Source organism: Hypomesus nipponensis, chromosome 5, assembly GCF_054491055.1.
Source record: "Hypomesus nipponensis isolate SF chromosome 5, ASM5449105v1, whole genome shotgun sequence".
NCBI lineage: Eukaryota > Metazoa > Chordata > Actinopteri > Osmeriformes > Osmeridae > Hypomesus > Hypomesus nipponensis.
In genome coordinates, this window is record NC_140365.1 from 1,478,667 (window position 1) to 1,505,000 (window position 26,334).

General features: G+C 49.5%; 2 protein-coding genes across 2 annotated transcripts in view; both read right to left on the bottom strand.

The window, feature by feature from the left end:
• Positions 1 to 2,159: 2,159 nt before the first annotated feature.
• On the bottom strand, positions 2,160 to 6,561 carry apool (apolipoprotein O-like). Its single transcript, XM_084698388.1, has 9 exons — positions 6,519 to 6,561; positions 5,661 to 5,759; positions 5,104 to 5,223; positions 4,737 to 4,791; positions 4,551 to 4,649; positions 4,284 to 4,375; positions 4,099 to 4,197; positions 2,390 to 3,905; positions 2,160 to 2,271 (listed from the first exon to the last, which is right to left on the bottom strand). The coding sequence occupies exons 1-9, from the start codon at positions 6,528 to 6,530 to the stop codon at positions 2,183 to 2,185; spliced, it is 2,181 nt and encodes a 726-aa protein (XP_084554514.1). The 5' UTR covers positions 6,531 to 6,561; the 3' UTR covers positions 2,160 to 2,182.
• A 2,392-nt stretch (positions 6,562 to 8,953) lies between these two features.
• The window catches only part of LOC146287669 (connector enhancer of kinase suppressor of ras 2), a 24,304-nt gene continuing 6,923 nt past the window's right edge, over positions 8,954 to 26,334 (bottom strand). Inside the window, exons 3-23 of the mRNA XM_084698685.1 lie at positions 26,036 to 26,238; positions 25,741 to 25,828; positions 25,331 to 25,372; positions 24,496 to 24,615; positions 24,164 to 24,223; positions 22,723 to 22,791; positions 19,406 to 19,552; positions 17,688 to 17,821; positions 17,211 to 17,479; positions 15,181 to 15,521; positions 14,292 to 14,326; positions 13,596 to 13,644; positions 13,424 to 13,472; positions 12,916 to 13,088; positions 12,497 to 12,570; positions 11,257 to 11,328; positions 11,075 to 11,145; positions 10,728 to 10,828; positions 9,828 to 10,359; positions 9,421 to 9,629; positions 8,954 to 9,157 (exon numbers count right to left, since the gene is read on the bottom strand). Of these exons, the coding sequence (XP_084554811.1) occupies positions 8,954 to 9,157; positions 9,421 to 9,629; positions 9,828 to 10,359; positions 10,728 to 10,828; positions 11,075 to 11,145; positions 11,257 to 11,328; positions 12,497 to 12,570; positions 12,916 to 13,088; positions 13,424 to 13,472; positions 13,596 to 13,644; positions 14,292 to 14,326; positions 15,181 to 15,521; positions 17,211 to 17,479; positions 17,688 to 17,821; positions 19,406 to 19,552; positions 22,723 to 22,791; positions 24,164 to 24,223; positions 24,496 to 24,615; positions 25,331 to 25,372; positions 25,741 to 25,828; positions 26,036 to 26,238 (3,042 nt within the window). The remainder of the gene's footprint in view (positions 9,158 to 9,420; positions 9,630 to 9,827; positions 10,360 to 10,727; positions 10,829 to 11,074; positions 11,146 to 11,256; positions 11,329 to 12,496; positions 12,571 to 12,915; positions 13,089 to 13,423; positions 13,473 to 13,595; positions 13,645 to 14,291; positions 14,327 to 15,180; positions 15,522 to 17,210; positions 17,480 to 17,687; positions 17,822 to 19,405; positions 19,553 to 22,722; positions 22,792 to 24,163; positions 24,224 to 24,495; positions 24,616 to 25,330; positions 25,373 to 25,740; positions 25,829 to 26,035; positions 26,239 to 26,334) is intronic.

Genomic DNA, 26,334 nt, shown 5'->3' on the forward strand with positions numbered 1-26,334 from the left:
ATATGGGGGAGCAAGAGCCTTGGGGACGATAAAACCGTGACACGAGGTCAAAGGGGAGAAAATGTCTTCACTCTGAGTACTGTGAACTCCAGAAGCAGTACAGACAGGGGGAAAAGAATGTCCTGTTAGTACAGCCATCAGGATAAACCAGTTACAAGCTATGTTTAGACACTGTACGTACGGCACACTTCCTGGTTTCTCTGTCAGCGTTCGGGTAGTGTAGTAGAGGACAGGATGATCAGACGGTCACATGACCAGGAGACAGGGGGATTGGTGGACGGGCTTGGGAAAATACTGTGATGGAGAATCATTGCATCAACATGACACATGAGGGCTGGACTCTGACACACAACCCAAGCACTGGGGATGGTTGGGTGTCGTGGTTAGAGCATTTTCCATCAGATATACAGATCGCAGGTTCAAATCCCCCCGTATTGTACGTCACTTTGGGTAAAAGCATCCGCTAAATTACTAAATTACTGTGAAATATAGTTATGAAGTATTTTGTTTGGATTCCATCCGTCAGTTTGTTGTAGGTTTAGGTGGATTTGAAGGTCAAGGAGTTATGTTTCCAAATGACAGATTTCAAATTGAAGGATAGAATCTCTAAAGGGTATTTAACTGAAATGGAGTGGCATAGCCCTGCTGCTAAAGGCTACAGGCTGGTGCGCCTCAGCTTCATGAAATGTGTTAGCGCCCCCTAGTGTTGACTGCCAAACACAAACTCCTTAATGTACAGAACAAACACCCTTGACAAACGTCACATTCCATGATACACTCCAAAACCTTTAAATCAACTTGTGCTTGAATACAAAACTGTGAGATAGGGCTTAGGACAAACTGTGAAACAAGTAGTGCTTCTGTCGAGTGATCGTATTCTGCCTTGAGCTCAAGACACAATTCCATGCTAACATAAATATAGCTGCTTTGCAGAAGGTCAATCTCATACACATTGTTAATCTTCTCTTGAATTACTACCAGTAGTCTGATTTGCTGGACCATATGGTACAATGTTTAAATAAGAAAGGCAAATAAATCATAATTTTTTATTTATTTTTAAAGCTTTTTGGCAATTTTGTTGCACCCAAGAATGCACAAATCGACAGCATTATCATTATGTTCAACATCTTGCGGAAATAGTGAAAGAAAATCTTAGAAACGTCAGGGTGAAATTTCCAGTGATTGTTTTGTACATAAAACAGATACAAGAACCTACAAAATACTGAAGGGAAAAAAAACTTATATTGATTGAACATTAAAAACGTGATAGAATGACATGTAGGATTTGTCCATTTGGCATCACGCACCAGATTGAACCTCTAATGTTTAGTGTTGACCCCTCCTGTTCACTGTTACATCTTCAAGTGGCCGTGCAAAGCATGAGTTTGTTAGGGAGTGTTTAACAGCATGATACAAGCACACCAAAATATCTTTCCCACGTTAGATATTCCTCAAAATGACAAAGTGCCCTAAGGTCAATGATTAAATAACATGAAATGTGTGTAAAAAGGGCTCACAGCATGCCGTATTTATAATTTATACTTGCATAGACTAGCCTCGATCCGCGTCTACGCCCTCAACTGATATTACACAAAGTGGGAGAAAATGTATAACTGAAAATGTTGTTCAATGAGAATACAACTAGTATGAATAGTTCTATTGAGCTTATTTTTTGTTCACAGTATAAAAAGAAACCGGCTGGTGTTTCCTGGATTGCAGACCATGCTCTGCTTCGTATTCCCTGTGGGTGCATATGTAAACTGAAATACCCTCAACTAAGTAACAGATGGCTTCTGTTGAGGTAAGAATTGACATAACTGTTCCCTAATCACTGAGGTAAGATAATAGGCACCTTCTAAACCTGGAAAGCAGACTATCACATTAAGGATCCCATTTATGCAATTATCCCTTGTACTTCCCACCCTCCTCCTCCCTCTCTTCACCCCCCTCTCCTCCCGCTCCTCTCCTCCCCCTCCCCCTCCCCCCTCTCCTCCCCCTCCCCCCTCCTCCTCCCCCTCTCCTCCCTCTCTTCACCCCCCTCTCCTCCCCCTCCCCCTCCTCTCCTCCCCCTCCCCCTCCCTCTCTTCACCCCCCTCTCCTCCCCCTCCTCTCCTCTCCTCCCCCTCCTCCCCCTCTCCTCCCTCTCCTCCCCCTCCTCCCCCTCTCCTCCCTCTCCTCCTCTTCAGCCTCGGGTGCTGTACAGATCAGCATCCTCAGGGTGTCCCTGACCGTGGTCCACCAGTTTGGGGTCAGGCACAAATCGTGGTTTCACTGGAACACAAACAAACCAAACATTCACTGAGAAGTGTGAACAAAGGTCTGTCACTAAAGATCTGATTGTGAGTCTAATAGACAGACAGAATCTTGTGAGTTTGCAGATTAAACTCACCAACAGTGTCTTCGTTGACCAAAACTTCTACAATCTCAGGAGCGACCAGCTCCTCAGGAGCAGAGGGGAGAATTTCCTCTACTGAGGCAGCCTCTACTGAGGCAGCCTCTACTGAGGCAGCCTCTACTGAGGCAGCCTCTACTGGGGCAGCCTCTACTGAGGCAGCCTCTACTGGGGCAGCCTCTACTGAGGCAGCCTCTACTGGGGCAGCCTCTACTGAGGCAGCCCCTACTGGGGCAGCCTCTACTGAGGCAGCCTCTACTGGGGCGGCCTCTTCGACTGGGGCGGCCTCTTCAACTAGGGCAGTAGCCTCCTCTACTGGGGCAGCCTCTACTGGGGCGGCCTCTACTGGGGCGGCCTCTACTGGGGCGGCCTCTACTGGGGCGGCCTCTTCGACTGGGGCGGCCTCTTCGACTGGGGCGGCCTCTTCGACTGGGGCGGCCTCTTCGACTAGGGCAGTAGGCTCTACAACTGGGGCAGCAGCCTCAACAGGGGCGGCCTCTTCTACAGGGGCAGCCTCTTCAACTGGGGCAGCAGCCTCTACAACTGGGGCGGCCTCGACAACTGGGGCGGCCTCGACCACTGGAGCAGCCTCTACAACTGGGGCAGCAGCCTCTACAGGGACGGCCTCTTCTACAGGGACGGCCTCTTCTACAGGGGCGGCCTCTTCTACAGGGGCGGCCTCTTCTACTGGGGCAGCAGCCTCTTCTACTGGGGCAGCAGCCTCTTCAACTGGGGCAGCAGCCTCTACTGGGGCAGCAGCCTCTACAGGGACAGCAGCCTCTACAGGGGCGGCCTCTTCTACTGGGGCAGCAGCCTCTTCAACTGGGGCAGCAGCCTCCTCTACTGGAGCAGGAGCCTCTACTGGAGCAGCTTCTACTGGGGCAGCCTCTACTGGGGCAGCCTCTTCTACAGGGACAACAGCCTCTACTGAGGCAGCCTCTACTGGAGCAGCCTCTACTGGGGCAGCCTCTACTGTGGCAGCCTCTTCTACAGGGACAACAGCCTCTACTGAGGCAGCCTCTACTGGAGATGCCTCTACTGGGGTAGCCTCTTCTACTGTAGCAGCCTCTACTAGAGCAGGAGCCTCTACTGGGGCAGCCTCTTCAACTAGGGCAGCAGCCTCTACAGGGGCAGCCTCTTCTACAGGGGCAGCAGCCTCTACTGGAGCAGGAGCCTCTACAAGGGTAGCCTCTTCTACAGGGACAACCTTTACTGGAACAGCCTCTACTGGCGCAGCCTCTACTGGGGCAGCCTCTACAGGGGCAGCAGGCACAAGGCCAGTCTCAGGGGGTAGGCATGGCTCAGGTTCCACTGGAGATATCTCAGGGGCGGGGCTAGCCTCTGTCTGGGGCTCAGGGGCAGGGGCAGGCTCCCCCAGGGGGGCCGGGGCAGAGCTGGGCTCAGAGGAGGGGAGGTCGTCCACAGCAGGCGAGGCTGCTTCAGTCGATCCAGCCCCAGGGAGAGGCTTGGCAGGCGGCCCTTCTGGTTCAGAAACTGGAACTGGTGAAGCTTGCTGGTTTTAAACGAAGGGGAGACAAGTGAATATACCACAATGTTCAAGTATAATAAATACTAATATTATTACTGTAATCTTGTCCTGAGCATCCCTGTGAGATAGATGCCATGTGCATACTTTCCACATTGAAATCTCCTATAGTCTCTCGTTTCTACAGCACTTTGTAAACAACATCTGGTGTAGGTCGTACCTCCAGACTGACAGCTGGCTCTTTGGGTTTTGATTTAAATACCGAGGCCACCGATGAGGTGGTCCACTGGCTGGCGGAGTATATCTTTGTCCCAGTGACCTGCAGCACAGACACACAGACTCCAGTCACTCAGACGCAACCGTCTGGTTTTGTCTGGCTCATGTGTGACGAACGTGTTACCTCACCTTTAAGATGCCCACGGTTTGAGTGGGGTAGCAAACCGCGGTCCCTAATGTGGTCATTCCCAGGGGAACACCTATTCTCTTGAGATGGGACCCTGTATAAGTCATTAACAAATAATATTAACTGAAAGATACGAAGAAAAAAACTAAATTCACACTAAGGTAAAGACTAATGTCCAATCTCACAACAAGCAGGATGTCCATACCCAGTTTATCACCAGTTAAAAGTACAAACAAAGTATTTCTTGTGAACATTAAGTCACTTGTTACCTTTCCTTGCCAGGATTAGCCCAGCGAGGCCAGAGACTCCGATCACACCGACCCTGGGCAGGAAACCAGGAGGGGGATCTCTAAGGAAGTGATAGGTATCTAGAAAGAAGACGACATAAACAGGAAAGGTTGTTGGAGATGTCGTGACACTCTCGTTCCCTAAAACTCCCAAACTCCTCTGCTCACCTTGTCCAGCGCGATACACTGTCACAACCCCAGTCTTGGCAGAGGCGTATGCACCCTACAAACAGAAACAACAAAACGATTCAAGTGAATGTTTCGAGACAGGCCATCGGAACACAACCCATATCCCCCGTGTATTAATACTCCAGAGCAGGGGTTCCCAACCCTGGTCCTCAGGGACCCCCCTGTCCTGCATGTTCTAGATGTTTCCCCGCTCCAAACACACCTGATTCAAATGAATGGGTCCTTATCAGGCTGAGGAACAGGATTGGGAACCCCTGCTCTAGCACTAACCACACCAACATCCTCCTCAAGGCCTGAATCACACTCAGCATGCTGTTGTTGTCAGCGTAAACAGAGGAACTTGTACCTTCACTCCTCGGACGTAGGGCTGCAGCCCCACTCGCACCACACCCAGGCCTCTCTGTAGCAACCCTGGCTCCTCCTCCACGTAGCGCATGCCCGGGGGGTCTGGGGCGTATATCGACAGCTGAGGACAAACAAGTGTGAAGAGGCGTCACCTCCGGATGCAACAAAGCGTAAAAGGTGTAGTAGTCGCATCTCTTGTCTGCCCGTGGTTAGGGAATCGGGCTAGTAATCTGAAGGTCGCCAGTTTGATTCCCGGCCATGCCAAATTGGGCGAGGCACTTCACCCTACTTGGCTGGGGGGGGGGGGGGGGGGAATGTCCCTGCAGTTGCTGTAAGTCGCTCTGACTAAATGTAAATGTATAAACGCTGCTTCAATCAGCCACCACACCGAAAATTTTGCTCTTAGACCGCGCGGGTGGGCGGTTTTTATACCATTTATAACTCGTTTAGACCTGCACAAATACAACCTCCTATTTTAACAGACGGGGATGTGCTATTAGCAAGAACAAGCAAAATATAGCTATGTGTCTTCACGCTGCATGGCTAACACTTGGTTACCTCTCTGGGGGAGAGCAGCTGTGTTCTCTCGTCACTCATGGCGTAGACGCGGATCGAGGCTAGTCCCAGCGCGGCCGGTACCGCCGCCAACTTCACCACCTGTACACAGACACAACCTGTTCAGACACCTACACACGCACGCAAGCTGCTTATGAATAAAACATGTATTCGGAAGATAACTTTGTATTTTCTGTAGATCATATGATCTTAGTGGTAATATCATTCTTAAAGTAAACTGTCACCTCTTGGCCACTTGATAGTGATTTTAATTTAGTCCTGCAGTACGTGTGACCCAGAATTCTGCTCTATTATATTTGAACGTGCTACAATATCCTTATGACATATACATGTATTACATAGCATGTAATACATGTGTATGTAAGATAATACATAGAATGACAATCCGTATATCATATACACACACGTGCATTTGCTTTAACCCAAAAAGTTGACACACTACTTTCCCTTATTTGACCTTGTTATATACAGCTCGTGATAATTGATCGATTAAACCCATACAGTATATCGTTTTAAAAGGGACAGATTAGAGGTCACCTTAATCCTAACTAGGAAATTTCACGGATGTAAATCTGTTCTCCAAATCCTTAAAGCGCGCAAATGTTGTGGAGATAAGTAGCTCACCATGTCATGGATTCAGTTTAATTAGAGAACAACATGTTCTAAAAGGGGGCGTGGAGACAACCGTATTGTATTCGCACGTTAATCCACAAATACTACAAAAAAATGTTAGGCCACATCGAAGAAGACACAACAGTTCATATCATTTTATTCGCTTTCAATCTACACTGAGAGGAAACGTGGTTGAAATTCACGTTATTTAAGATTGGAGAAACTTACTGTAGCAGCCATGATAGTTACTCCCCCCTCCGTCTCTCTACGGGTAGTAGCAAAGGACTAACTTCAAAAAGCGTTGCACATTCATTTCGTTGCAGGGTTCGTTCGACTTACATCTATTCTTGATTCTGATTACATTCGATCTAAATAATTCAATTCGGTTATATCTCACATTAAACGCTAAGATTTCCTTCATTACATTTGCTGTGACAGTTGTGAATAAAAAAAGATGACCCATGTTGTTATGCAGTAATTCATTTATTGGTTTTACAACTTGAGTTTACAACCTCGCACTGTATATATTTCTGAAAACAAAAGGCTACTTTCAATTCATAGGAAGAATAAATGTATTTATCTTTCTCGATAACACTTGTAATAATATATTTTCAAAAAAGAGCAATATGTTCCTTTTTTTTAATGTTGCAGTGCAACTTACATCTTAGCTACACACGCCAGTGTGCTGTGAGGCGCACACCTCAATGACACAGTGGAACCCTGGACAGCTTGGACTGAATTCGTGTTCAATGTTTCATAACATTGTGAGAACAATTACATTCCGAATAGCCTAAATCAAATACATTCTACAATACATGTACTGCTAGTCGTAAAATCTTGAAAATTGAGAGCAACAACTTGAGAGTAACAATTGTGGACACTTTGGAACTGTTATGGTAGCCAGCAAGTGTCTCAAGACAAGTAATTAAACATTAATGGTGAACCTCATAATACTGTACATGTCGAAGTATAATGTTCTACTGTATCAAGGGTTCAGACAACAAAAAGGCCTTTCAGGTGTCAGGACCGTCACTGCTCGATAGTAGTTCTGGTAAAAGCAATGTCCTGCCAAGAGTAAGGATACAAATATCAAGCGGCACAAAAGAGAACATTTTAAAGACATGTTTATACTGTCACAAGGGAGCAAATGTCTAAAAAGAAACAATCCAGTTTGTCAGTCTACAAAGGCGTAAGGAGGTCATCACTTGTTTTGCGCAGAATGCAAACATATTGAAGTCCAACTTCCAAAACTCCCAAACAAATTCCCAGATAAATAATTTAAGCTGACTGTTTCAGGAATTCCTTGAAAACAAGCCCATACATTCACATTGGAAGTACACAAAGATACGTAAAACTGAAGACGTGAGCGAATGAGTGAACCTGAATCAAACCCTAAGACCAGGAGGTAACGCTGTAACAGCTGGAGTGGAGCCAAAACAGTCATTCAGGAGACGCAATGCTTTTTGAATTTTATCTTATTTTTCTAAGAAAAATATAAGTAAAAAGATTCTGTGCAGACAGAATCTGAAGATTGCATTCACAAGTATATAGTTCACAGTTTTAAATAGAGTGTGCTGCTATGCAAACATAATTCATATTTTTTTTACATATTTATTTATCAACCCCAATGGCACATGTACATGTTAACTATCATGCAGCTGTTGAATTTCAAAAATAAATCTCACCAAATCTTCATCGTCAATGGATAAAATCATTGTAACCGACAGAGACATCAATAATGTTGTTTTACTAAATAATACCTGTGGACGTGTACTGTAAACTACATACTTTGACTTGAAAATAAAATGTACATAAAAAATATACATACTGAACTGTACATGTTAAACATGCAACATTCAAACATTCAACAAAAATGCATTATAAAACCCTACCAAGCTTCGCAAGCTAAAGTCCAAACCCAGCAAAACTCTGTCCCAGCATCAGTCTTCCCTCTACACACAATAACACAGACTAGACACTTAGACACTGTCTTCTCTGAGTCGCACAGTATCTGGCCTTGCAGGGATGTGCAGTGTTGTAAGAATGATGTTCATAGCCTGTTGCTACATACCACCCTTGTCAAGCAGCATTAAAGGGAGAAATAAAAACCCTAACAGAGACAAAGCGTCTTTCCTTCCGAGCAAGGAATGAAACAACCGTAGAGACAATCAAACAAGGAGAAACGCACTGCGAAAAAAGCCCCAAACTGTTTGCATCGTTGTGTCAGTTAGTCCTCTTTCCATCTATCATTTGTTTGCATTTTTATTTTTTCTTAAAGAAGAATGCTAGTTTCTCTTCAGGCATGCAGAATTGAAGCCCACTGAATCCTACTGGATCCATGTACACTTTGTACACTACGACTCTGTCTGTACACATGGAACAGTGATTGGCTTGTCATATTATCTGCTGTTAGCGGTGAGGGCAGGCCCTGGCTGAACAGACATCTGAGAGGGAGGAGGAGAGGGAGAGGGAGGGAGGGAGGGCAGGAGGAAGGGGAGAGAAGGAGGAGAGAGAGAGAGAGAGAGAGAGGGATGGAGGAGGAGAGAGAGGGAGGGATGAGGAGAGAGGAGGAGAGAGGAGGAGAGAGAAGGAGGAGGAGGAGAGGGTCAGGACTGGAGCTCCTCAGTCTCAAACGTGAGTCTCGATGAAGGAGTGCGTGTGCGTCATGACAGGGGGGGAGAGGGGGAGAGGGGGGAGAGGGGGGAGAGGTCCGATGGCTGCAGATGAGGCTCTGCTGGGGTCGAGCTGAACTCGCAGATGTCCAAGAACAGCTCCTGGTGCAGCTGCTTCCACTCCTGGAACATCTGGGAGGTCAAACCGGGGTTATCCAGCACCTGGCTGATGACGGCCAGGTCCCCCTCTTTGGCCTGTAGGAAACAAGGCATGATCAGTGAGGCTCAAACCATGTGCCACTTTCTAACCACAGTCCCCGTCAACGGACCAACCAATAAGACGTCAAGTTTTGGTCACGTGATCGATGGGTCTTATGTTATCGAAATCCGTATCGGACTGGGTATGAAATCAGAATTTTTTGCATTTTCATTCGTCAGAATCGAGTCTGCAAAGGCTTTCAGGAAATGTGATTTTCTGAAAACGGAGGAAGAACAGAGAGTTCAGAGGAAGACGTCACCTTCAGCGTGCTGCGCAGGGCTCGTACGCGGTGCAGCCTGTCGTTGATGACGGGGTCGTTGCATCGCTTGGCGAAGGACGAACGGAACTCCTGCTTGGTGGAGGGTCTCTGGTGACCCAGGGGAGACAGGCTGGCCTGCTCTATGGAGCGGTACAACTCCTGGTAACCGTCCACCTGGTCGTGACCTCCGCGCTCTCTGGACCGGGAATCTGGAGGGAAAAGACCAACATACCGACGTGGAATCGGATCATTGCATCTCAGTGAGTCGTTTCTATCCTCCCCTGGCTGTGAACTTGCCAGGAAGCAGGTGTGGAGGCTGTAGGAACACATGGTGAAGCAGGTGTGGATGATGTAGGAACACATGGTGAAGGCGCTGTAAGGAGCCGGGGTAGGGCTTCAGAACGTACCGGCCTTCCCGTGAGGTTTCCTGCCGTTGTGTTTCCTGCCGGGCACCTCCTCACCCTCCCTCCTCTCCCCCGGGGGCGCCGCGGGCCTCAGCCCCTGGCTGTCGGCCGCCTCCCTGTTCCTGGGGAGGCTCTGACTGCGCTGCTTGTGTGTGTGGCCCTGCAGGCCCCGGCCCTGCTCCTCCAGGTCCACCAGGGGGAAGGGCCCGTCCCTGTCAGGGCAGCGGTGTCTCTGGGCCGGCAGGGTGGCTTGGCGGCGGCGCTCTGGGGACATGAGCAGCTGGCCGAGGCCCATGTAGCCGCTGCCGTAGCCGGCGTCGCTGTCGCCCGGGACGGTCTGGAGGAAGTGGAGCCCGGAGCTGGTGAGGGGCGTCTCGATCAGGTCCTGCCAGGACCGGCGCTCCCGGTGGGAGGAGTGGTAGGAGGAGGCGTGGGCGCTGCCGGGCACGTCCGGACGGGAGTCCTCGGCTGAGGAGTGGGAGTAAGTGGACTCGCTGGAGAAGTGACGCTCAGGGAAAGGACTGGAGGAGTTCACCTGGGAGAGGAGGAGGGATGGAGGGTCAGGGGAGGGGGGGAGGCGGAAGAAGGAGAGGGGGAGGGAGGCTCTGTGTGAGGTGAATGTGTGGACGTGGTGAATGTTTCCCTGTGTGAGGTTAGCAGGGCTGCCAACTTTTCAAAAAAACCTTGGAGTGAGATTTGGTTCGGGCCAACCAACATTTTACTCGTCCATTACTGTTTCCAAGGCGTTGCCTTCTCAGCGTGAGAAATACAAGGTGTGGCGTGAGAGCGTGTGAACTGGTTGAAATGCGTGTCTCACCGCCAATGCTGCGTGAGAGTTGGCAGCCCTGGGTTAGTGTGTGGATGTGGTGAACATGCACATGTGAACAGCAGGCCCTGACTTACAGAAGGGGTGCGGTGGTAGGTGTCAAACCGCGAGGACATGGCCTCCTGTTTCAGGGTCATGGAGCCGTCCATGTCATCCTGGTCGCTCTCACTCCAGCAGTCTGACAGGACACAGCAGCACACACACTCAACAAGCTAACAGGGTCATGGAGCCGTCCATGTCATCCTGGTCGCTCTCACTCCAGCAGTCTGACAGGACACAGCAGCACACACACTCAACAAGCTAACCACATGGTACCCAGAGGACGTCTCATCCTCAAACTGAAAGGAAGTCTTGATCTGCAAGAAAACAGTGATGAGTTGGAGACGTGCTGTGTGTCATCAAACGTAAACTCAGACCCCCTCACCTTCGTCAGGACGAGGCACCTTGTCATCGGGGGTGTAGCCGATGGCTGCCAGCCCCAGCCGGTTCATCCACCTGGGAGGAGAGGACAGAGGGGGTAGGTGAAGGTGACCTCAGATGACGAGGACTAACCGCCCACCACACAGCTGTGTAAGAACGGGCTTTCCTGAAGGGAAGTTTCCTCACCTGTTCATCTCCTCCAAACAGTCTGTGGCAAAAAAGAAACTCTTGATTTTGGGATGACAGGCTTTGAATGCACTGTGAGGGGAAGCAGAACAAAAACATAATCTTGTTACTACGGGAGACATCTTGTTACCATGGGAGACATCGTGTTACCACGGGAGACATCGTGTTACTACGGGAGACATGTTGTTACTACGGGAGACATCGTGTTACCACGGGAGACATCTTGTTACTACGGGAGACATCTTCAGCATCCCTGAGCTAGTTAGCATGTGTGTGGCAGAAGATGTGAAGCCTGGGCTAGTCTGGTCCCTGCTCTAGTCTGGTCCCTGCTCTAGTCTGGTCCCTGCTCTGGTCTGGTCCCTGCTCTAGTCTGGTCCCTGCTCTAGTCTGGTCCCTGCTCTAGTCTGGTCCCTGCTCTAGTCTGGTCCCTGCTCTGGTCTGGTCCCTGCTCTAGTCTTGTCCCTGCTATAGTCTGGTCCCTGCTCTGCTCTGGTCTGCTCTAGTCTGGTCCCTGCTCTGCTCTGGTCTTCTCTGGTCTGGTCCCTGCTCTAGTCTGGTCCCTGCTCTGGTCTGTTCTGGTCTGGTCCCTGCTCTAGTCTGGTCCCTGCTCTGGTCTGGTCCCTGCTCTGGTCCCTGCTCTGGTCTGGTCCCTGCTCTGGTCCCTGCTCTAGTCTGGTCCCTGCTCTGGTCTGCTCTGGTCTGGTCCCTACTCTGGTCTGGTCCCTGCTCTAGTCTGGTCCCTGCTCTGGTCCCTGCTCTAGTCTGGTCCCTGCTCTGGTCTGGTCTGGTCTGGTCCCTACTCTGGTCTGGTCCCTGCTCTGGTCTGGTCCCTGCTCTGGTCTGGTCTGGTCTGGTCCCTACTCTGGTCTGGTCCCTGCTCTGGTCTGGTCCCTGCTCTGGTCTGGTCCCTGCTCTGGTCTGGTCCCTGCTCTGGTCTGGTCCCTGCTCTGGTCTGGTCCCTGCTCTAGTCTGGTCCCTGCTCTGGTCTGGTCCCTGCTCTGGTCTGGTCCCTGCTCTAGTCTGGTCCCTGCTCAAACCTCTCAGATGCAAACAGACGTGCGTTCCCTCTGTCATGTAGTCGTGTAAGTACACGAGTGTCGTCTGTTCGCGCTCTCTGGAGACCTCCATGGCTTCCACAACATCCCCGTACAGCAGAAATGTTTTCCTGTCTGAAGCTGTGTTTGTTTTGTCTTTCAGCATATTGCGTAATATTTTATTGCAGAATCCCAAGAGATCTTACTGTTTTCTCCGGCATTCGATGGCTCGGTCTATACGGAACTCTGGCAGGCTGATGAATCCTTCAGCCTTCTCATCCTGGGTAGCGTGGGAGGATAGAGAGGAGGTCTGAATTATCTTTATTGAGGGTTGTATCATAGACATAATTATAAAATCACACACCATACAATATCTTATTAATGAGTGCAGAATGAACGGCATTAAGAAGCACTGCCTCAAATTCCACTTTGCTTGGAATAATTCAGTAATATGAGCAAACCCAGAGAGTGAAATCTGTTAGCGATATAATAATCAAATCTGTAATATTTACGAAAACGTCAGATAATACTGGATATAAGTTTCTGTGCAGGTGCTATGGGCCCTCTGTGACACAGCTCAATGTCTTCACACGCCCAATAGAAGTGATCTGGACGCTGCTCTTACATTCTGGTTGGTGTACCAGTACAGGGACGACTCCTTCAGGATGAACCAGTACTTCTTCCACTTCTGGGTGAAGTAGCCCTTGGCATCCTTCTTCTTCCAGAGCCAGCCCTCGCAGTCCCCGTGGCCCAGGTCCTTACAGGAGATCCTCCTGCGGCTGGCGCTGGTCAGAGAACCTGGGGAGGAACACGGCGGGCTGAACAACCTTGGACTCTCAGGTTCATCCCTACTGCCACTGATGTTTTCAATAGGATTTTTTAGATAAATGTCATTTAATAGGAAGTTATTTATTTGATTTTGTTATTTTTGTTTTTCTTTGTGTTGTTTGTTTGAGCCTCTGTCTAAAGACAGTGTTCTACCCCTATGGGGATGGGCTATAACGTTTTTAAATGACTTGAATACACTGACGACATCGGCAGAACTAGGATCATTTGGAACCCCACCACCAGCTTGGAGAAATTCCACCTGAACAAAGTCTGAAGCTGAAGTTTGAAAGTAGAGAAAATCTTACCTTTAGTTCTCTTCTTGGGCTTAGTCCTCAGAGAGGCGTAGTGGAACGACTGCAGACAGAGGTCAGAAGAGCTGGTTTAGCACCACATGAGTAACGGGTGCTGTATTTGTGAATAAGTGGTCCTATGCTGTGTTAGTGGGTTAAACATCCTTCGGAGACACTTCACAATTACCTTCCTCATGGATGATCCTCCTTGCCTCTCAATGCCAAAACTAGCATACCTGAGGAGAAGAAAGCCAATCAGGACTGGGGTTGAGACAGACAATCAGGATCAGCCAGACAAACTTCTCTGCGGGCTTGTCTGAATGTCTGTCTGGACACGACTGATCCAATCTCAAACTGAACTTTTCGTGGTTTCAAATCTTTAGCTCAACCAAATGTTTTAGCCGCTTCTGTCGAAAAGGAAATATAGCACAGTGAGGGAGGTGTTTCTCAGATATTTTTACAGCAAGCGAAACCACCGTGGGTTCAGCAGGAAATAAGAGTTGAGCTTGTCTCGGCAAGACTTGTAGGCCAGATGAGCCGAAGAGAAAGTGTTGTGATGATGAGCTCAGACTGTGGGGACCTTCACTGGTATACTGAGCTCTGAAACCACCGCTCTGTTTCAGAGATGTTTCTAATAGCACTGAGCAATGCTGTCACTGCCTACCCAAATCATTCATTTGATCAAACCTATTATATTTTAGGAAGCATCAACTAGTACTCACACGTACTCATCTTTTCACAATATAAAAAAAATAATCTCATCTGCCTTTTTATTTCAAGTTTATACAACACCTTTATATTAGTATTCATTAAATAATATTATTAACTATTATCCTTTCAACCTTGTAAGCAGTTAAGATACGATGACAAGCCAGTCTCTCACCTGTCTGTATCTGCTCTCAGTGTGTCTCCAACTCTCTGTGGAAGGAGAGGGAGAGGAGAGAGGTAGAGAGGAGGTAGAGAGAGGTAGAGAGAGAGAGAGAGAGGAGAGTGACAGGCAGAGAGAGAGAGAGAGAGAGAGAGAGAGAGAGAGAGAGGCAGAGAGAGATGTGAAAGATCACAGTGAAAGATCACAGATTACTATCATGTCAGGAGGAGGCCTGTGTTTCCTGCTGTGCCCTGCAGACACACAGCAGAGGAGGCCTGTGGAGGCGGGGCCTGGTGACAGACAGCAGTGCCAGCTTATGGGGGCAGGGCCCCTGGAAAAAGGTGACACATTTGACTTGCATCGTGTTCTAAAATTGTAACCCCAACCCTCCAAAACCCCCAAACGCTTCATCCACAATAACAACCCGCCTCTCAACACCTGTCACACAACCCTGCTCCTCCACAGAGAGATGCAGGAACCCTGCTCCTCCACACAGAGATGCAGGAACCCTGCTCCTCCACACAGAGATGCAGGAACCCTGCTTCTCCACAGACAGATGCAGGAACCCTGCTCCTCCACACAGAGATGCAGGAACCCTGCTCCTCCACACAGAGATGCAGGAACCCTGCTCCTCCACAGACAGATGCAGGAACCCTGCTCCTCCACAGAGAGATGCAGGAACCCTGCTCCTCCACAGACAGATGCAGGAACCCTGCTCCTCCACAGAGAGATGCAGGAACCCTGCTCCTCCACACAGAGATGCAGGAACCCTGCTCCTCCACAGACAGATGCAGGAACCCTGCTCCTCCACAGAGAGATTCAGGAACCCTCCCGCAGGACAGAGCCGACCCAACGCTACCTTCAGACCCCCCGTCAGTGTGTCAGTCTAGCGGCTGGGACTCACGTGGTACAGAGGCACGGTGTGGCTCTCAGGCAGTGAGAAGGGCAGCCCTTCCTGGGGTCCTGACTCCAGCCTGGCAGGAGGCACCAGGAGGGAGGGGCTGATGGGGTAGGAGGGGCTGATGGGGTAGGAGGGGCTGATGGGGTAGGAGGGGCTAATGGGGTTGTGGCTCTTCTTGCGTGAGCGTCGTCCTGTGTCCCGCTTCAACTCCCGCGACGCGTCCGGCTCTTCCTGGATCACCAGGATCTTGTCGTCACCCAGGTAACGCAGCAGAGGGCTGTCGGAGTCTGGGGGAGAGGAAGAAAAATGGAAAAGGAAGTAGAAAAGAGAAGAATGATTGAATCAAATGTAAAATGAAAAGAATAGATGTTGTTCGATCGTTTTTGCGTCATGGCCTTGGGCTTTGTCGAGAAGGACGTTTTTTTCTCTCTTCATATTTAAGTACTTGTTCCAATTATGGAACTGGTGGTTGAAACTGGCAGCTCTGAGAAGCTGTTTCCATGACGGTTCTCCGCAGAACTAACCATCACATGACCCAGCGGGCCGCGGAGGGCAGCAAGCCTGAAAGAGGGTGTGGTTTCCAGTCAAAGGAAAGCAAACACGCTCATTATACTGCATGTGAGCTGTCTATTTATACCCCTGGTCGTGGGAGTGAGATGCAATCTCTACCGCCCACTTAAACAAGCTCCTGTAAATTCATCTAAATATCACAAACATGCTTGCTTTTAATACAACAATGTGGTTGTGCTCGGTATGTGTGTGGGTATGGAGGAGAGGAGATGAGAGAAGAGGGAGAGGAGAGGAGAGGGGGAGGAGAGGAGGTGGTCTGATACAGGATATGGTATATCTGACACAATGTGTGTAGGACACACATATATATAAATCTAGTACAGGCAGACAGGATCAAACACGTCCTGTATGGAACAGCAAGTGGAAGGCTGTGTCCCAAGCGATAACAGATGACATTCAGAGGGGCGGCCAGGGGGAGAGGGGGGGGGGGGGGGGGAGGACCAGCCAGGCCACAGACAGAGAAGACCATCTCCTGCCTAGAGATATTACAGGCTTGGAAGCAGTCCAACCTTACTTCCCTGGCAGGCTGTTAACATGAAAAACACTACGCCGGGCTGCACAGCCAAAGGGATTTATCTCTGCAGCACTAGACACTGCAACACACACCACACACCACACGCCACACGCAGCCCCACACCAGAGATGTATGTGTATGCTACTCCCTAGAACAGCCACTCAAAGTGTCTATCAGCGCCACAGTAAGCACACATTATAGAGAGAGGTAACCTGCAGAACTACCACAGCCAGTCCAGGTCTAGACATGATTATAATGTAGCTAAAAATTGTTAGCTAGCTAGCCCAGCTAACGTTATTGCTCAAATCCTAGATAGCTAGAGCTAACTTAGCTAGCTACTTTTACCTTGACAGTTCAATAAACCTTACATTCGTAATTGTCAATGTAGCTCAAAAACGTACAATTTAAACCCCTTTTCCCTCTTGCTTGAAGGGCAGCAATATAGAATCCTATGTACATGGTTAATTGTCATTTTGGGAAGGCAACCCAAACTCCTCTACAAAACTGCCTTTTTTCCTGAAAACTAACGTAACTGCTCGCTACCAGAAGTTGTTGACCTGGGTTTTGCATTATGCGGAAGTGATGCGTGCATAGTGGATTGAAGTGGGCGTATGCAAGTTAAGGCTGAAATGTCAGTTGGTATTTTGGCGACATGCCAACCGTAACTATTGGCGTTTCGGTCATGATTAATTAAAGTCCAAATATAATTTTTTAATTAGTAAGAATTTTAATATTCATTTACCAACAGTATATATATAAAACTATTGTGATATGTATAATTTTTTTATACTTAAGTTTTCATTAGTTTGGCGGTCCAGCTGTGTTACGATAGAAGAGAGAGGCTGCTCATGGAGAAAATACATTTCTTCCAGGGGATTCCATCCTCCAGGCCTTCTTTACACTTTATTTACTGTCTGAGGAACTTAGACTGATCTGATCTCTGCTGTACCTTGCTGGTACAGCAGACTCTGACCTCTGCCTGGTCTCCCTGGAGACCTCTGCCTGGTCTCACCGTGTGTGGGGGTCCTGTCTCTCCTCCGGCCCCCAGAGGAGCGGGCCCTGTCGTAGTCCTGGGCCCCGCCCAGCATCTCCTCCTCCAGCAGGGTGAAACAGCGGCCCGCCTCGTGGTCCAGGTAGAAGCTGGGGGACTCCGAGCCCTTCAGCTTCTCCAGGCTGTACTTGTTGATGTCGTCACAGGACATGATGCCCATCTCCTCTCTGAGGACAGGAAGGACACACAGGGGTTCATCTCTGCAGCACTAGACACTGTGCAGCACACACCACACACACAAAACACACAACACAAAACACACAACACACAACACAACAAACACAACACAACACACACAACACACAGCCCCAGACGAGGGATGGGGACAGTAGAGGTGACCCAGAGTGACCCAGGGTGACCCAGAGTCTCTCTCACCTGTGGCCGTAGAGGCCCGACACTGGGGACAGGATGAAGACTTCATGGCTGCTGTCCGTGGTGGAGGACAGCTCCAGGGTGCCCAGGCCACCGGGGGGGGTGTTGGGGCCGCTGGGGGGGCTGGTGGAGAGGGGCTGAGGAGGCAGTGACAGGCAGGTCAGCAGGGTGGGGCAGGCAGAGTCAACAGAACTCTACGCATTCATCATCCTGTCCTGGGTTTTAATAAGTTTGCAAATGTGAAGACTGTCTTCCATTGATTTGTTTTGGTTTGATGGCTGCAATCGGAGGGGGCGGGTGGGTGGAGGAGGTGTGGTCTCTCTCCAGGTTAAAGGATTGAACACATGAAGCTAACCCCACCTACACTGCACGCTCTCTGCCACTGTAGAGCGACACACGGGGCCTTGACACAAGGAGAGGGTGTAAAGAGGCTCGCACTAGCAACAGTGATCCTGTCCATAGCAACCGAGAAATTCTTCAGCAAGGTCTGTTGGCAGCTATGAAGGGGATAGCAACAGGACCCCTAGCAACAAGCGGTTTTGTGATCACGACTTTCCATCATTAATGTCAAGATGTGTCGCGGGTGAGAAGGTTGTGAAGACCACCAGACAGACCTGCTCTCCTCCTGCTGAGCTGCTGGACCAGACTGTTTAACTGTCACATCCTGATGTGACAACACAACTCCCCCATCAACATACTGCAGATCCTCCATCTCCTCACCCTCCCAGCGTCTGCAGCAACGGCTGAGGGAGCCACGAGAGGAGACAGGAGAGGAAACAGGAGACAGGAGAGGAGGAGGAGGAGAGAGGAGACAGGAGAGAGGAGAGGAGACAGGAGACAGGAGAGAGGAGACAGGAGAGGAGACAGGAGAGGAGACAGGAGATGAGACAGGAGAGGAGACAGGAGAGGAGACAGGAGAGGAGACAGGAGAGGAGACAGGAGAGGAGACAGGAGAGGAGACAGGAGAGGAGGAGGAGAGGAGGAGGAGAGGAGAACAGCCAGGCTGGGCCCTGACACAGAAACATTATCACAGGGCTGAGGGCCCTCCTGGGTGTCACTTTGGATTCATGTGTCTGCTAAATTAACACATTATAAATGGTCATGTTAATTATAGGAAGCAAGTTAAATTTCTTTTTAATAATTAAAGGGTTAATGACATGCAGAACCACCCAGTGTATCAGGCTGGTTCAGCCACCACAGGGGGATTCTAACCGAGATGACCTAGGGGACTTGTCCTTCAAATGTCGTCCCTCAGGATGATTGATCTAAACCCAGACACTCAAACGGGCTGTTTCTTTTCCTATATCTCATCTGGATCTACCACACTGCACTGTTACATACAGACGCCACAAACTGTCCAATTCTACATTCACCAACTCGGCTCAAGACCAAACATCCTTGGCTACTTATTCTCTCTTCCTGCAGCCCTGGCTGCTGATTTCCCATTCAGGACCCGAGGCCTTGGCAGAGCTGCCTTCCTCTGTGTGGATGTGAGCTTCTGATCATGTGACCTCACGAGCTGATGTCACTGATGCGTAACCAGGGAAACCGCGGCAAGCGTCATCGAGCCAGCCGGATAGCATGGAAATGAGGGAGACGAGCGGATAAAAATAGCTCTCACACAGTCCAGGGCACCTGAACAAACCCATCCAGGCATTCATGATGCAACCCCCCCCCACACACACACACACACCCCTCCCCCCACCCCAGCCTCTACCCACCTGGAGTGCCAGTGGCTTCCAGCGTAAGTTCTTGAGGAGGGCGGGGCCTGACGTCAGGGTGTTCTGCGGCCTCTTCTTCAGCGTGAGGATGACTCCGCTGGGGTCCTCTCTCAAGGCGTTCACCAGGTTCTTCAGCTGCCAGCCCACCTGCCCAGGTCACAGGACACACTCAGTGCTGCTGGGGGGGGAACAGGCCGCAAGGACATCACTGTACTGGAGCACAACCGCGCTGTTCACGTCTGATATGTACGACTGTGATCACGAGGGTGGAAAAAGGCTCCTGAAAGCAGGAGGAAAACGTTTCTGTGGAGATTCATGGGATCTAAACTGTATAGTCTGAATTGTTCTGATGCCCTGTCTCTGACGGCGCATGTCTGACAGGATCCTACGTAACCCGGGCAACCCTGCAGAGCGTGGAGACTGAGATCTGTGCTGCATCACCGTGGAGACTGAGACCACCAGACAGGCTGCATGCAGCTGGACAGTCCACAGACAGCTGCACTCTGGTAGAGGAACACAGAAACCAGGTCACGTCCAATCACTCCTCCCTCTTTCCCTCCCTCTCTCCCTCCCTCTCCCCCTCTCTCCCTCCATCTCTCCCTTTCTTTCTCTTTCTACCTCCCTCTCTCTCTTCCTCTCTCTCTCTCTCTCTCTCTCTCTCTCTCTCTCTCTCTCTCTCTCTCTCTCTCTCTCTCTCTCTCTCTCTCTCTCTCTCTCTCTCTCTCTCTCTCCTCCCTCTCTCCCTTCCTTTCTCTTTCTACCTCCCTCTCTCTCTCTCTCTCTCTCTCTCTCTCTCTCTCTCTCTCTCTCTCTCTCTCTCTCTCTCTCTCTCTCTCTCCTCTCTCTCCTTCCTTTCTCTTTCTACCTCCCTCTCTCTCTCTCTCTCTCTCTCTCTCTCTCTCTCTCTCTCTCTCTCTCTCTCTCTCTCTCTCTCTCTCTCTCTCTCTCTCTCTCTCTCTCTCTCTCTCTCTCTCTCTCTCTCTCTCTCTCTCTCTCTCTCTCTCTCTCTCTCTCTCTCTCTCTATCTCTCTCTCTATCTCTCTCTCTCTCTCTCTCTCTCTATCTCTCTCTCTCTCTCTCTATCTCTCTCTCTCTCTCTCTCTCTCTCTCTCTCTCTCTCTCTCTCTCTCTCTCTCTCTCTCTCTCTCTCTCTCTCTCTCTCTCTCTCTCTCTCTCTCTCTCTCTCTCTCTCTCTCTCTCTCTCTCTCTCTCTCTATCTCTCTCTCTATCTCTCTCTCTCTCTCTCTCTATCTCTCTCTCTCTCTCTCTCTATCTCTCTCTCTCTCTCTCTCTCTCTCTCTCTCTCTCTCTCTCTCTATCTCTCTCTCTCTCTCTCTCTCTCTCTCTCTCTCTCTCTCTCTCTCTCTCTCTATCTCTCTCTCTCTCTCTCTCTCTCTCTCTCTCTCTCTCTCTCTCTCTCTCTCTCTCTCTCTCTCTCTCTCTCTCCTCCCTCTCTCCCCACCATCCTGTGGTACGTCCGCAGATCTTCATCACCTGTGTTCTGTACAGTGTGAGCTTACAACTCTGAAAACATGATCCATTATTTAAGAACATATTTGGTACAGACACGGTCGTCCAATAACAGAAACAGCAGTCTGTGCCTTCACACACACAGATCACGCATACTTCACACACACACACACATAGTACACAACCCACATAAACTCATATACTACACACACAGCTAATCCCACATACTGCTCTTGACACACAGACACAATAAAAACATTTGACTGTGAGGTCAGGATGTTGTGTCTGTGTTCACATCAGTTTGTTTGTTTGTTAACTGGAAACCATCCAAGCATCTCCCGCCAAGACCACAACCACAGCTTTGTTAATACACAACATTCACTAGGACTGTTCTCTCACTCTCACACACGCACGCACACACACACACACACACACAACACACACTCAAACCCGATAATGCCAATAAAACACAAACGCTCACTGCCCACTGAAAAACGCTCTGGGCAAATCGACTTGAGCTGATTCACTGGACGCTTGCCTATTTTGTCATAAACTGTGTGAAAGTTCAACGACAAACCTACAGTCTCGTGTTTCTGGAAGTGATGACATGGTGACATGATGAGTGTCATTCCTGTGAGTCATTTCAAGGACTAATAATATCCCAGACATTGGGAGCTTCATTTAGTTAACCAATCATAAAGTCAACAAATGTTGTTACTCATAACCCTAATACAGTCCAGTTTACAGACTGACCATAAATAGCTAAAACAAATAACAATTCTTCAGGCAATTTGTCAACAAGCCACTGGTCATTTGTCTGTGTTTGTTTTTTTGTTGATGCAAGATTCTGCATCAACAACATCCTGGCAAGAGGGTTATGTTTTGTGGTTGGTTGGTAGCGAATGCATGATTCTAAAACAAACATTTTCGTATTGTAGGAAATGCAGGATCTTCTGCAGCATAACACCCTTACTCTGTAGTTTCAGTGAGTCTGAAAATCCTCCCTCCAAATAAATGCTTCTAACTAGCGGACATCAATCAAAGCACACCAGAGAAAAGGCCACCGCTGCCCTGGAACATTGATCAGTCCACCTGGGGGGCTGGGGTGTTCCCCCTGCGTCCTGCTGGCTAAAGGACTCTCACTGTCGATGGGGGTCTTACTGACAGATTCAACAGCCTGGGGCCCCACCCCAGTCCTGACCCCACACAGCGCCACATGTGGCGTCTACTCCTCACAGCGCCCCCCACTGGAGGACCACGACGAGGGGAAGAACAGGAGAGCTGGTGAGGGTCGGGGGAAGGAGGCTAGAACGACACCGCAGTCCTGGATCTGCTTACAGCTTTCAAAAGGAGGAAATTAATCTTGCTTGCCAAAGGTAAAAAGCTCAGCTGAGCATTCAAATCTCTGTCTTCAGGAAGAGCAAACAGCAGTGTTATGTGTGTCCCTTCAGGACACGCATGGTTGCTACAGATGCTTTATTACAGACACATCCTCTGCTCTGGCTGGAGGAACGGATGCCAGGGCCTCATTGATTGGCTAAAGGGCAGCCCCGCCCCTCTCGTGTCACCGTGTGAGTCTCCATGGGCAGACAAGCTCCTACAAGGAAGGACTAAAAGATCATTATCAATTCATGGCAAACCAGCCCAGTGTAGCGTACAAGAGCTTTACATCCAAACTAGCAGATCACACTAAATGATTCATCGGGGGCTGATTGGGTACAGGAAAGCCCTGAGTGACGACCAAAAAACAAATCCCTCGCCCCGGGGGGAGAGAGAGCGGCCCGGTCGGCCCGGGGGGGAGAGAGAGCGGCCCGTGGGGAGAGAGAGCGGTTCGGGGTGCTACTCACCACAGTCTGGTGGTTGACCTGAATAACCTCGTCTCCAGCATGGATCTTCTTACAATGGTCTGCAGGAGACTTCAGAGACAGGGAGAGGGAGACAGAGAGAGACAGAGACAGACAGAGACAGAGAGAGAGATGAATATGAAAAACATCAGACAGAAACAGATGAAGACCTTGTGTCACTCACCATGAAGCAGTATGTTTGTAGAATAACAACCCTTAACTAACTAATCCCACTACAGATCTTTTAGACAGGAATCATGATAGCTATCCTGCGAAATGGCCAACAGCCGTCCATCTGACTGAATGAGTCACATCATCTTGGCAGATAAACAAACGTCTCTGATGCTCCAACAACAGAACATGACTGTTTCACAAACAAGAACAAGCTCAGGAGGAGGACGAACGGGAGTTACTGATGAGCGATGAAGATCTGAATATAGCCTAGCTTAATCACCTCCATAACACCTCACCTGTCCTTGTCCTCTCTCTCTCTCTCTCTCTCTCTCTCTCTCTCTCTCTCTCTCTCTCTCTCTCTCGTTCTGTCTCTCTGTCTGTCTCTCTCTCTCGTTCTGTCTCTCTCTCTCTCTCTCTCTCTCTCTCTCTCTCTCTCTCTCTCTCTCTCTCGTTCTGTCTCTCTCTCTCTCTCTCGTTCTGTCTCTCTGTCTCTCTCTCTCTCTCTCTCTCTCTCTCTCTCTCTCTCTCTCTCTCTCTCTCTCTCTCTCTCTCTCTCTCTCTCTCTCTCTCGTTCTGTCTCTCTGTCTGTCTGTCTCTCTGTCTCTCTCTCTCGTTCTGTCTCTCTCTCTCTCTCTCTCTTCCCCCTTCTCTCTCTCTCTCTCTCTCTCTCTCTCTCTCTTCCCCCACTCCTCTCTCTTTCTCTTCCCCCACTTCTCTCTCCCTCTCTCTCTCTCTCTCTCTCTCTCTCTCTCTCTCTCTCTCTCTCTCTCTCTCTCTCTCTCTCTCTGTCTCTGTCTCTGTCTCTCTCTCTCTCTCCCCTCTCTCTCTCTCTATCCCCTCCCTCTCCCCTCTTTCTGTCTCTCTCCCCTCTCTCTCTCTCCCTCTCTCTCTCTCTCTCTCTCTCTCTGTGAATAAGGAAATGTTCCCAGCCATGGTTGAAACCATGCTAATTAAATGAGCTGGAGTCTGTGTGCCATCTGTAAACCCTGTCACTCCTCTCCTGCTCCCACCCCCAATTACCCACCCAGATGCTAATTAGGGGCTCCCAATTAGCTGCACAAATTGAACACTTATCCCACAGCCCAGACTAGAGGGGGGTCATCTTCGCAGCACAACAAAGACTCATTTGCAAAGAAGCACTGCAATTGTGAAATTAAACAGCTTTAAAACCCATTCCGGCAGAAACAGGGGCTTGCATTTTACATCATCTGACTTGCTGATATAGAACTGGTCCTCATTGTATTGGAGGAGGCAGAGAAGGTACCCTCACATTCTCTGTGGTGCCAGTGATGACATGGAGCCCGTCGTAGGTGGATTTGATGTACATTCCCTGAAAGAGAGCGAAGCAGGGGATTAAAGCTTGTTGTGTTTGTTAAAAGCTTAAAAAGCTACCAGTTTGCCACTTAAAATAAGTTGTTAGTCTGCTGTTTAGGAGGAGCTGGGATGTGCTTGTCTGGTAATATTGAGTTATTTTCATTCACCAGAGACCAAAGCAAATTTCTGTGAAATATGAAAACCTACTTGTCAATAACTCTGATTGTGTATGTGTGTATGTGTGTGTTTGTGTGTGTGTGTTGTCCTGAAGGTGTGTGTGTGTCTCACCAGTCCTTCGCTCGGGGTGATGCTGGTCAGGTGGACCACCTCCAGGTGGGCAGACTGGGACACCAGCGAATCAGACGACAGCGAGATGATGTGGTCACAGATCCCGGACAGCGTTTTACACTACAGACCAGGGGAGGCAGGGGGAGGGGGGGGGGGGGTAGGGGGGGGGGAGGCAGGAGAGGGGGAGACAGGAGGATTAGGATTAACGGCTCCCAGCTCTAACAACACAGCTAGATGTCAGTCCATGCTCCGGGCCTCAGCAACATCTGGGATGCAAACTGCACTTTCTCTTTTGTCGGATGACTGGTTTTGACAAACAGTGCAAACGAACAAGTAGCGATAATTATACATCCGTGCGCTCCACGGTATTTATCGTAGGGAGAAAAAAGTGAAATACTACAATAGCACAATGTTGAAGAGAACGTTGTGACAAAGAGAAGATTGGATTTGTCGCTTCTAGAAGTTCAAGGGTGTCGCTCGTTCTGATGAAGCCAAGAAGCCAAAAGGCTTTTTCAAAAAAGTGCAGAGTAACTTCCTTCTCTTTTCTTCTCCAGAGCTGCAGGACCGAAGCCCTGCATGCAGTTATCTGTGAATCTGACCTGCTTTTTAATGAGCCATTCTCAGCCTTTATCATCAGAGACGTTCTTCAAAGGCTGCAGCTCTTCTTCTGGGTTAAACTGAGCTGAGAAACCCTGCTTTACCCAGTACTGTTCTGTAGTAGTACTCTAGAAATCCTTGCTTTACCCAGTACTGTTCTGTAGTAGTACTCTAGAAACCCTTGCTTTACCCAGTACAGTACATTTGATTTGATGAAACCTTTTAGATGGAGACTTACCACATGGAGAATGTTGTTTTCTGCCTCGTAAACAGTGCAGTCCTGCAAGTAAGATCACAGTACAGGCAGGCTTAACACAACACAAAAATGAGACTGATGAGACAGCAGTCTACAGGAGGGGGACAGTCTGTCTGATGAGACAGCAGTCTACAGGAGGGGGACAGTCTGTCTGATGACACAGCAGTCTAGAGGAGGGGGACAGTCTGTCTAATGAGACAGCAGTCTACAGGAGGGGGACAGTGTCTGATGAGACAGCAGTCTACAGGAGGGGGACAGTCTGTCTGATGAGACAGCAGTCTACAGGAGGGGGACAGTCTGTCTGATGAGACAGCAGTCTACAGGAGGGGGACAGTCTGTCTGATGAGACAGGACTGGAGCGTCCTCCTGCTCTCTGCCCCTGCACAGCTCACCTGCTGTACGATGGTTGTCAGTTCCAAGCACAGCTGAACAATGTTGTTCTTCAGGAGAGAGTATTCCGTCACACTCACGAACGGCGACCTGGCGGGGGAAGAGGAGTGAGGGGTCAGCTGTAGGAAGGCTGAACAGGAAAGGTCAGAGTAAGGTGTCACTTCCTGTTTCTCTACACAGAGGGTCTTTCCCTGCGGCTACCAACCGCGTGACAACAGTCAAGCTTTCACACGGACAGAGAGCGGAAAGGTGTGCTTGAGCCCATCGGAGGTCATAGGTCAGAGGTCAGATGTGTACCTGTCCAGCCAAGCCAGGAGGTTTTTGGCTGCTCCGATCAGGTCCACCACGGAGGTGAGGAAGTCGTTGGGCAGTCTGCGCGAGGCCCGTCCATCGTAGTGGCCCCCGCGCCGGCGGCCCGTGATGAAGTTCTGCAAGTTCTTGGCCGAGGCGTTCAGCTTGTGAGACAAGGTCCGCAGGTTCTCTGTCTCCAGGCCGTAGTTCTGGAACAGAAAACAAACCTACAACGTCAGCGCAAAACGCACGCGCTCACATCTGTGTGTGAACTTTTGTTTTCACATCGGAACGGAACATTCGTC